Source organism: Nicotiana attenuata, chromosome 1, assembly GCF_001879085.1.
Source record: "Nicotiana attenuata strain UT chromosome 1, NIATTr2, whole genome shotgun sequence".
Taxonomy (NCBI): Eukaryota; Viridiplantae; Streptophyta; class Magnoliopsida; order Solanales; family Solanaceae; genus Nicotiana; species Nicotiana attenuata.
The window spans coordinates 5,346,299-5,357,875 of record NC_031989.1 but is presented as its reverse complement, the minus strand read 5'-3'; the positions used below and the strand labels follow the sequence as shown (position 1 = coordinate 5,357,875).

General features: G+C 36.8%; 1 protein-coding gene and 1 long non-coding RNA gene across 2 annotated transcripts; one reads left to right on the top strand and one right to left on the bottom strand.

Moving 5' to 3' along the window:
- On the bottom strand, nt 867-6,252 carry LOC109228705 (guanine nucleotide-binding protein-like NSN1). Its single transcript, XM_019393916.1, has 9 exons — nt 6,234-6,252; nt 5,903-6,147; nt 4,816-4,933; nt 4,532-4,705; nt 3,960-4,177; nt 2,618-2,885; nt 2,339-2,518; nt 2,022-2,233; nt 867-1,500 (listed from the first exon to the last, which is right to left on the bottom strand). Exons 1-9 carry the CDS (start codon nt 6,250-6,252, stop codon nt 1,159-1,161), a joined length of 1,776 nt encoding a protein of 591 aa, XP_019249461.1. The 3' UTR covers nt 867-1,158.
- On the top strand, nt 8,575-10,859 carry LOC109228642. The gene is made up of 2 exons (XR_002068417.1): nt 8,575-8,703; nt 9,435-10,859. It is a non-coding gene; the product is annotated as an uncharacterized LOC109228642 (long non-coding RNA).

Below are 11,577 nucleotides of genomic sequence, written 5' to 3'. Positions count from 1 at the left end.
TTTTTAAACTTTTAATTTGCAAGTTCAAAAATTTTAAAAATCAAAAAAGAACTTGCAAATTAATTTGAAGTATTATATTATTCAATAAAAATATCAAAGTTACTTAAATATTGTGATTTTTTTATATTGCATATTAGTCTTATTCAATATTTTTTATATAGACACTTACTTTCTATTTTCAAATTTAGAATTTTTTAGTTTTGTTTTTTTAATTCTAACCCTTAAAAGTTCAATTCTAATCTTTAATTTTAACCCTTAAAAGTTTCAATAACATTGAAAAAGAAAAATATAACTTAATTTTAAAAAAAAATTATATATAGCCCAACCCGCCCGAGCCCGTTAAACCCGCACCCGTACGGGCCCTATAGAACCCGAAAAATCCCAGCCCGCCACCAACCCGTTAACCCCAGCCCGATAACAACCCGCCCCGAACCCGTACGGGCTGACGTTTTTTTTGTCCAGCCCGTCCCAGCCCGCTCAATTAACACCTTTGAGAAAGACTAGCGTTGAGAGAGAAAGGGAGCGGAGAAAAATCTGAAAGAATGAGAGAGAAAAATAATACAAAGAGTATTTTATGACTTAAGGGTAGGAGGTAACCATAAATAGATATTTGTCTATAAAAATCAAAAGGTAGCTATGGAATATAATTTTTTAAAAGGATATTTATTTAAAATAAATAAGGTATCAACATTTGCTATAGGAGTTAAAAATTCCTCTTAATTAAGTACTTTCTCTCATCTAAGCTAACTGTTCCTTTCTGCAACTATTTAATAGTGCAGAGTTTCATGACTCCTTTTTCCTTTATTGATTTCCCAAGTAATAAAATTTGTTTAGCAAAAAAACAAAATATATATCTACAGGAGAAGTTTACTTAAAATATAATTGCCTTAATTTTATGTAGTTAGCAGGAAAATTTTGATCTCAAATAAAAAAAATTACAAGGCAAATAACTTTCCACCATGAGATCTTATAAAAAACAACATTTTCCTTTTTTCAATAACGTAGAGGTCGAGCCAGCTTACGCGCACCTCGAGTTATACAGCGCACCCGGTATCTTCCACCGGTACAAGTATCGGAAAACTATGTCCACCGCCGGAAACGATGATTCATTGCGGTAGCTCTTTTCATTTATTATTCAACTCAATCCCAGATGGTATCTCAAATCTGTTTCTTGCTTTCATCAGTAATCAAATCATCTTCAGCATCATCCATGATTGATTCCTTCTTGAAATAATCTACTTTAAAGTCATAATCATCATCCATCATATCACTGGTAGTAGAGGCTTTGTCTTTCATCCTCCTTTTCTTCTCAGCTTTTCTAAGTTTGTTATCTAGCATGCCTTTCTCAGTATATAACTTCTCATTTTGTTTGCTACTAGCACTCTTGCCACTTGTCCGGCCTGCATCATCTTCTCCTGCGCCCATCGCCTCATCTCTGTCTTCATTAACAAGGTTGTCTGTTGCATTAGCACTCCGAGTCACTGGCTGCTCCAAATTGTCCTGCAGTTTAAAAATGCATTGTTAATAGACGTCACAACTTGTTCAGACATGGATGAGGCAGATGATAATTTGAACAAACTTGGATTTAAGAGAAGCTTTCTTTTTTACTTATAGGTGCTCTTATATTGAAAGACTTTAAAAAAAAGGTTTTTTGAACAGACCTAAATTCTTGAATAACAGAAACCTGAAAGATAATTAAACAATGACAAGAAGTTCTATAACTTAATTATGCAGCTTCTGATCTAAATTCATAACAAGTGATGTATTCCATTCGATCAAACCATTTGTTAGTTCAGGAATCAACAATATTGCAGTGCTATTTGTGCACAATGAGCACTGTAGGAAACATTTCAATTTGCAGAGCAAGTGAACAGCAGTTACAGAATCCACAGGATGTTAAGAAGAATGCATAAAAGGACTGATTAAAAAAGAAAACAATCTTGAAGCAAATCACATACCTCTAGCATGGTCTCGAAAAGGACTGATTAAAAAAGAAAACAATCTTGAAGCAAATCACATACCTCTAGCATGGTCTCGTCAAAGTTAATAGGGTGATTAGATGGAACTTCAACTGGGTGATAATCATCGACTGATTTCAGGCTTCCAATAATCGAGGATTCACTTCCATAAACTTCTTCAACATTGAACTCTTTTCCAAGTTCTGAAACTATCTTTACCTCTGAATGCTCCCCCTCATTCCTAGACGGGGGCATGGTGTAGTATGGTATTTTCCCTGAAATTTGTCAAAGAGACATCAAACTACTAGCATATGCATAAATACGCGTCTATTTCAAATTCAAATCTCTCCTGGAGGAAAACTAGCAGTTGTCACACACACCCTCATTCCAGTCATGCAGCACAATCCTTGCTGCAGAATCGATGTCAACAAGTCCACCCTTTTTCAGTTTACCCCTAACAGTAGCGACTTTCTGAAGAAAGTCATCGACTGAATCAAAGCTAGGAACCTTGTATATAGTTACCAACATCCTGGCCGGACATAGTTTAAGAATCTCCTTTACTGCACAAACCACAGTACTAGCAAAGTCAGCCACATTGATATACTAATTGAAATAGAACATAAAAGTTAAGTAAAAATGCTAAAACCAAATCCAGTTACCAGGACCAACTGGGTCATCTAACTTCTCTATCCTCTTGCAATTTCGAAGAGCAATAGCTGCATCATTCTGTGATGATGACCTAAGCATCACAATCCCAGGGCAGTCCAACAACTTAACATTCTTGTCTAACTGGACCTCTTGCATGGATCTAGTTAATCCAGGTGTAGCACCAACATTGACTACGTGAGATCTCTTCAAGCTATTAATCAGACTACTTTTACCAACATTTGGCAGACCAATGATACCAACAGTGATTGATTTTTTAATCTGCAGCAAGACTTACCATTAGCATAGAACCAGCATAACTAAAGCAAAAAATGCAATTAAAATTACATCAGCATTGACTAAAGACAGGTTGGTAGTTCATGTCCCATACACCAAAGTCCTATGCAGTACGCTAAATTTCCTTATTTTCATTTATTACTCCCTTCCTTTTTCCCCAAACACCCAGAAAGCCAAGAAATTCATCGAGAAAAGGATGCCATCGGCATTATGGAAAAAATTACTTGAAGTGCACTAAAAAGAGTTAAGACAGCCATTTGGTGGCGGCACCTAACCATATGTATTTACAGGTGCTGCACACCATGACGGATTTCCGAGGTTGAAACACTATGATAAGTGCAAGTTAGATACTGACCTAAAAGCAAGTTACTGTTCATGATTGGACAGATTGAGCCAGTGAGAGACAAGATTGTCGAAAGACATCCAGGTGAGGGGGGGGGGGGGGGGTGTAGAGACAGTTAAAGAGTTGAAGCTTCTTCGAGTTTTGAATTTTATCCAGGGTTATCTGCTAGAATCAGAGAGCATCTATCGGATGTCCCCATGGAACTTTGTGATCCCAAGAGGCAAGTAGAGTTGTACAATCAATCAACTATGCTTCTACTCCAAACTAGTTAGAGCCAGCTATATGAATCCTTTATTTCAATTCTGGTCTATTCGGTCCCAATTAATTCCAATGCCGCAACAATTGTCTTTTCAGACAAATTAGGTTCCCCACATCTCATATTTATCCCTACATTGACGTACAAGTCATTGCAAACCCCAGACCTATAGCAAGTGTAACAAAACCAGCAATTTAAATTCCACAAATGTGAGCTTGGCATAGCCAGATGTCACTCTACATAAAGGACGAGGGTTGCTGTAGGTTGAACACCGACTCAACTTGATTACGTTGAAAACCAGGTGAGATCAGACGTAGCTGAGTTTGCGCATGCAACAAAATAAGAATCATGAGTAGACACAGTACACAAAACATAGAAGTTCAAGTTAAGGCGTATTCCAGAGCTGAGCAGCAAGATAAACTAGGTGAGAATCCAACAAAGAAAGTGATGCTGAAAATACCTCATGGCTCCGTGAGTAGTTCTTTAGCAATTTTATGAGAGTCTCAGCTCCAAGACAATCACTTGTCTGCAAAAGATTGGTAGGTTTTCCAGCCTTTGAGGAAGACTTCCAGCCCAAATTTGACTTCTGCTCTTGGGTGCTACACTTGAAAGCAACTGTTGGTAGTTCCTCTCGCAGATACTTTAGCCACTTTTGTGCGGCTTCCCGAGGGACAAGATCTGATTACAAAGTCAAAAAGTAAATAATGTCATCCCTATGAAATGTAAGAAGTAACTCTTCCAACCATCATATTAGATAGTGCATAAACAAATTAAAGCTTGCTATCAAAATTTTGCATAATCAAAGCCCGCCTGGAGAAGGTCTGCTGACATATATATGAAAAAGAAGAAACAGAGGTGTAAATATATAGAAAAAATTGAGCAAGGTATATATATACATATTATCCAAACATAAACTTGTATCACGGACACGTGGGTATTAGAAAACGGTAGCTTTCATCAAATTCTCCATAAAATGGAAGTTAAAGCAGATACACGATAATGCTACTATAAATTAAACGAGAAAAGGAATACCAATTTTATTCAGGAGTAGCACGAGATGTTTCTCAGGTCCCGATCTCATGACCATCTTTTCCATGTCTAGACAGCGTGTACCAAGAGGATCTCGGGCATCAAGCACTTCCAAAATGACATCAGAAGCTTCAACCACTTTGACTAACTCCTTGTAGAAAGCTCTTTCCGAGTTATCTGCATCAGACAAGCAAGTGTAAAAGACCAAAGAGAAGAAAAGCAAACCCACTACACTTCATCCCACAACCGACCCATGACAATATGAAGCATAGAAGGTTTTGACATACCATGGATTTTAACAAAAGTAGCTGAATCGCCCTTTCCTCGTTCCTCCATTGTCGAAGCCATGTCGGGAGGTTTATTCATATCATCATCCTCAATCAGTCCTAGCTTTCTCTTCTTAGCCTAGAAGCCAACGCACGGTAGTTAAATGACTGCCACAAATACCATGAAGAAAAAGAACTGTGGGATGACAAAGCTGTGACAGCAAGAAAAGCTATCCGCAAGGGAAGACAAATTCTTCCCACCATAAAATGAGCATGGCCATGCAGTCTCTTACCCACTTCAAGGATATCGTGTTAATTGAGTAAAACATTTTTAAATCAATTTATTCTTGCAGAGAACCTGTGAAAATCAGTGAATTCTACAATTATTTGTATGATTTACACAAACGCAGTTCAACATTTCAAGTGGAGCATGATTACATGACAAGCAGTCAAGCATTAGTCAATCAAACTCTGAAAACATAGCAAAAAGATCTCTTTTTAAGAATACCCGAGTCAATGCCACCCTTTCACAGCCTCTCAATTGTAAGATAATGTTCCAACTACAGAACATCTGATTATCAGATGAAGCAAGCATCAAAACCATCTTACAACGATAACAACAACTATGCCTCCATATTAGTTGAGTCGGCTATTTGAGTCCCCAATATAGATTCCGCACAAAGGCCATTAGACATTTCAAGTTGAGCACGATTAGTGTGACAAGTTTTAATGAATCAAATTTTGAAAATATAGCAAAAAGATCTCTTTTTTATGATACCGAGTAAATGCAGGCGCACAAAGTCCATTCAATATTTCAAGTTGAGCATGATTAAAGTGACAAGCCTCAATCAATAAAACTTTGAATATTTTACCAAAAAAGATCTCATTTTTATGGTACCAAAGTCAATGCAACCCTTGCACTGCCTCTCAATTGTAAGATAACATTCCAATTACAGAAATCTGGTGAAGCAAAGCATCAGAACTATTTGACAACAATAACAACAGGTACGCCTCAGCTCCAAACTAGTTAAAGTCAGCTATATGAATCCTCAACATATACTATACTTTGTTTGGAATTAAAAACACATCAATAGACAAAAATTATTACCCTTTCTTTTCGGGCAGCTTTCTTCTGCTCCAATTCTTCAAGAGCACGAGCACGACGAGCCTCAAGAGCCTTAAGCTCTTGTTCCTTAAATGGCCAATCATTGGGGATTCCTGGGTCCTTCTCTGCCTTAGTCTTTTTATTAAGGCCCAACTTTTTCGCCTCTTTGGATTTCTTCTTGTGATGCTCTTTTACTTTCCTTATAATCTTGTACTTCTTCTTCAGTGATACCCTGTTGCTCTTACTCTCTACAACAACCAAAAAAAAAAACTCAACACCAAAAGTCAAAAGAAAATTTAGAATATTGATAGAATAGAGTAGTAATTGTTCTTACTCTTGCTTTTCTTCACCATTTTTGTTTGCTGGAAAAGAACTGTACGGTTTCAGAGAGGAAGTGGGAAATTGATTTAGGGTTTATGAGTTAAGCGTAGGGCTTTGGGAGGGGGAACTATCCAAAAAGGTCGGGTTTCGTATACGCGGGTCAAATAGGCAATGGTCTTCGGGTTTATTCGAAGCGGGGACGGGTCCTTAAATGGGAGAAACTGCAAAACAGTAAAAGACTAATGGGGTGAGAGAGGCTCGAACTCTCGACCTCAGGATCACTCGATATGCTATGAGACCTACGCGCTAGCCAACTGCGCCACCACCCCAGATGTCTATTTCTTCATTTGTCTTTACTATTAAGCTATAAGCCTATTGACTGCTAACATCTAACTCCAAATTTTTTTTTAGGAAATTTTACCTCCTACAACAAACTATTACACCCTATTTATTATAAACTAAAATAATCTCAAAATATTATTACTTATAGCTACCATTTTTATTTTACAACAAAATGGGTATTTTATTTTATATCCTACGCGTGAAATATGCTTGTTGTGCACTTTCTTTCTCTCTCTCTCTCTACCATCAAGATTCTCAATCCTCTCTCTCCCTTATCCATCAAGACAACCGTTGTAGCAAGCATCTTTTATGGCGGTGGTGGACTTTCTGAAGCAAAGAAAGTAGATCTGAAGCGAAGAGAGAGTAGGTGAACATATCTGGCCATGGCTACAGATTGAGCCTTTGGAATCTGAAACAGAGACTCCAGAGAAGATTTGAGGGCCGGATTTTTTGTTCGTCTCTATTTTTAGCTTTAATACAATGTATATAGTATTTTGCTTGGACGGAAAATGCCATCTCTGCTGTATTGGATATCAACACCCGCTGTATTGATTTCTCACATACGTTAGGAGTGAAGTTGTTCAACAACCACCTAAATATGTATCCTTTCTCAAGCAACACATAATAAATAGGCACAGTGAACCATTCAATCAAGTGAAATAAGCACGTAGTTGAACAAATAGACAAATTCAAAGGTTAAATTAGATTAAAACATAACAAGAATTCATCCTCCAAGAGATTCAACCAAAACCCTAGATAACAAATTAGCTATTCATAATAGTATGTAAAACTACAATACTAAAATTCATAGCCAATAACGGAAATAGGAAGAAGGGAGAGAAAAACTCGTAGAAGAATTCTCCGCCTTGCTCCTAGTGTGTTCTTGCCTCCTTAGGTCCAAAGTGTGTCAAAAGTCCTCAAAATACCGTTTTTCCATGTATATATACCAAGTAGGATCGGGACCAAATAATTATACCTTCTCCTACGCGAAAAAACAACACTTTTCTAGGTCGGTATGTCCGCGGCCGCAGATTCAACCGCGAATTTGGCCGCGAATTTTACCCAGTGTTCTGCCTCACATCCGCGGCCAGTGTGCGACCGCGCACTTGTCGCGCATTTTTCACCCTATTCTATTTGGAATTTGGAAAAACGTAAAACATGAAAGTGGTAGCCCTTTGAATTAGCTTTCCAACCATTTATTGTGGAGCTCAAATAGAGTTCTGAGCGAAAAGTTATTTGTATTTTACTAGACAATGCGCAATATGCCTACTCGATTCTTCGTTCGTTCTTAATTATCATCCATTGATCTCCGAACACGATCCCAGCTTAATTCCTTGGTCTTTTAATCAGACTTCAAAGCTCCAAATCACTTGAATTCATTCCGTAACATCTACATAGCTCGGAATCACTCCTACAAGGCATAAAACACACAATTAGTGCAAAACACTAGCGATTAAAGCTCAAACTCAATTAAAGTGCAGTAAATTAGAGTGCAATAAGCGACTAAAATACGTAATTATAGCCTATCATCAGCCTCAAACCGTCGAACGACACACTATAGCTTAAAACGACCGATCGAGGCGTTGCAATCAGTGCTAGAACACTACCGCTCTACATACAACCTCTATGGATAGAAATTTAATAACATCATGTGCCTATCTTAAAAATTAATTTTCACCGTCCCAAATAAATTTGATTTGTTGAACTAATGTTTAAATCACAGTTATTGATTTGAAAATTGGGTTAGAAGCTTGAGGTTTTAGAAGAAAAAAATAAATTGTGATTTGTAAAATATATTTGGAGTTGAATATTGAATCTTAGCGTATTATTTCTGGATTATAGCTTTGCAAAATTGTATATAGGCTATATGGTTACGATATATGTGTGGATTAGTACTTATGTGTAATTATCTCTTACTTATGGTACCATGTTAAGTAAAATAACTTCTTTCGCTATGTTTTTGCCTATTTATGTTTTTACCTCCTTTTATATATCCTGCTCGGTGCTCACTGTGCCCTCTCCCCCACATTCCATTCACACAAAAAAAGTTTGAAACTATGAAGCAGATTATTGTTGCTCGAAGGGAAAAAATTCACTTGTGGGAACGGGAAAAACTTCACATCGGGGTACTCCACAAAAAGGTATTTACTTTGGGTTTTGTTGTCACGTATTATTTTTGAGCCGAGGATCTTCCGGAAATAGCCTCTCTATCCCTCTAACTAGGGGTAAGGTGTGCGTACACTCTACCCTTCCCAGACCGCACTGGTGGGATTTTACTGGGTTGTCATTGTCGTGATTTTGCTTAATTTTTGATTTTTACCCTTTTTGAGTGAAGTTGTTTGCTGAATGATATATTACGCTTGATTTGCGTAGATAGATTCCTTTGTTTTCTTATCTTTCAGTTTCCCCAGAAGGAATTTTGCTCAATTTTAGATTTTTCATTAGAGTTAAGTTGTTTGCTGAGTGAAATATTACGCTTGATGGATTCCTTTGTTTTCTTGCCTTTTTAGTTGGTAGAAGAATATTGGATTTATTTGAAAACAATCAATAATAAGGAAAAGTTCAGTGGAGAAGATGGTTATGCAAATTGTAATAATGAGTTTAATAAGCCATCTGCTTTTGAACCATGTCTTCCATCTGGGTTATCTGACACAATATTGTTAGCCTCTTAATTTTTTCAGTTGTCCAAGAAGGAATTTATCTCAATTTTAGATTTTTACCCTTGTAATTTTTTGTTAGAGTGAAGTTGTTTGCTGAATGATATATTAAGCTTGATTTCTGTTGATGGATTTCTTTGTATCTCTTGCTTTTTTAGCTGACAGAAGAATATTTGAAAACATTTTAATATTTGCAATGCTTGATGCTATTGCAGCCTAACAAGAAGAGGAAACGGCGATCAAGTACGGAGGAGAATGCAAATAATAATAATAATAATGAGTGCGAGCTACCTGCTGATGTTATAAGCTCTATTTTTATACGTTAAGGTGCGCATCAAAGTCGTGGAATGACTTTATTACTAGTCCTCTCTTTGTTCATTCTCACCTGGAAGTCTGGAACAATCAACGGAAAATGCCCAACTTCTTTTTCTGAAACCCAATTACTCAGAAGTGCAACGGTTAAATAGGTGCAGACTACAATTTGTTTCAGTAGACATGGAAGGAAAGGGAGAAACCAATGAGGTATACGCTGTCACTTTACCCCGTTTCCCGTATCCCCAATCTGGTTTCCATGTGTCCGCTGGTTTAGTTTGCATTTCATTGCCTGATTGCATTTATTTGTGCAATCCTCTTATGCAACAATTATGTAAATTGCCAAAATGTTCACCTTGTGTTTTAAGTGGATGGACAAATGTTGGGTTTGGATTTCTTCACTCAACGAAGGAATTCAAAGTGGTGCATTTTTTCTATACGAGTCTCGGAAATCATCCTTTTCCGTTTTATACACATTTACAAGTAAGATGCGAGGTGTTTACGTTTTCCCTAATAAATGGGGTTGGTGGCATTTCAAATATATGGAAAGAAATTGTTGAGATGCCTCCATGTTATCCGTCCGGTCCAGGGCTGCTAGTGAATGAATGCTATTACTGGTGGGCTAGACGATTTGCTTCAGGCGCGCATTTGAGTTTGAAAATGACAAGTTCCTAAATTCCCAAACTGAGTATGATGGATTTGAAAGGAATGCTTTGCTTGCCAGACGTGGCTCACTACCGCAAGAGTTCAATTCTAGACCTGTGGATACTTAAGGATAAAGTAAGTTGCATATGGGCGAAGGAGTATAGCATCAATTTGGTCAACTTTAGGCCCAGCTGGCATACTATTCCTATCTTCAGGACGTGGAAAAGAAATAATATTTATACATTTGGATAAGGCCATCTTCTATGACCTAAAAAGAAAATGTTTTAGAGCAGTGAAAATCGGTTTTGGAATTTGCCAAGACAACTCCGTGCTTTTTGCATTGGGTTTTGGAATTTACCGGAAAAGCTTGTTTTCATTAGGAAGCACTTAGATCCTTCCTAGTTATATCCCTTTAAGGATATTGCTCCGTATCTTATTGTGTATGAAGCATCATCCGTATTTTTCTCTTCTTTAGAAGAGAAAGAGTTTCGACATGCTTGCTTATGGGTAATTTAAGTTTTGTTTGAGGGCATATTAGACTTTTGAGCTTATCTGTATACGTGGCTTTTCTATATCTACCCAACTACTACGTGTAGCGTTTACCTTATTACAGAGGTGGGTTTTATTCGATTTGTGTACATCACAATTTACAGAGCTTCAGATATCTTCGTCTTCCTCATCTCTTTCAACTTGTGCAGGTGCTTTTCTTATTACTTAATATGAATTTTATTGTTTTCTATCTCTTTCTCCTTTTTTGTTTCAAATTCGTTAGAACAGAGTGAATTAATTACAGATTTTCGAGTTAGGGTTTGACGGATGAACAAATTCTGTTTGTTAAACTATAGAAATCAGTTGATTTTTTGTGTCTGCAAAGTACAAGAATGGATATCTCTTCCCAATTTTCTTCTCCTTTTTTATTCATTTTTTCCCCTTTTCATGTGTTTGTTGGGTTCGTTCCATGCTTCTCAATTTCATAGCCAGTGGCCTGGTGTCAAACTCTACTAATGAATATTTGCATCTTGTGATGCATAAAAATTAGTTAATTTGTATCATAAGTTTGAATCGGTGGTCTTATGTTTTATAAAATGAGTATTCTTTATTAATTACTGCTTCAAGTCTATTTATTTTGTTACCATCTGTTGTATTTGATGTTCTTTGATGCTATGTAGCTACTGGTCAAATTAGACTATGATGCTATGTCGTGTTTTTCTATGAACTGATGACACTTTAAATAGACTATTATATAGTTATTGGTTTATTTCTAATGACTTTCAAGGTTCCATTCCCTTCTTGCTTGGAATGATTGGAAGGGGAAGGAAAACTAAATTCAAAGGCAAATATTAATATAAATTTTACCTTTGAAGTAGTTCAGTTCATGTTAAAATTCATTAAGTGGGTAGT

Excerpts from the sequence above, each read along its gene's own strand:
- LOC109228705 (XM_019393916.1), bottom strand. Across the intron at positions 4,934-5,902 it reads AAGCTGCCCGAAAAGAAAGG|GCTAAGAAGAGAAAGCTAGG; the intron begins GTAATAATTTTT and ends GTTGGCTTCTAG. Across the intron at positions 2,234-2,338 it reads GCTGCATGACTGGAATGAGG|GGAAAATACCATACTACACC; the intron begins GTGTGTGTGACA and ends GACAAATTTCAG.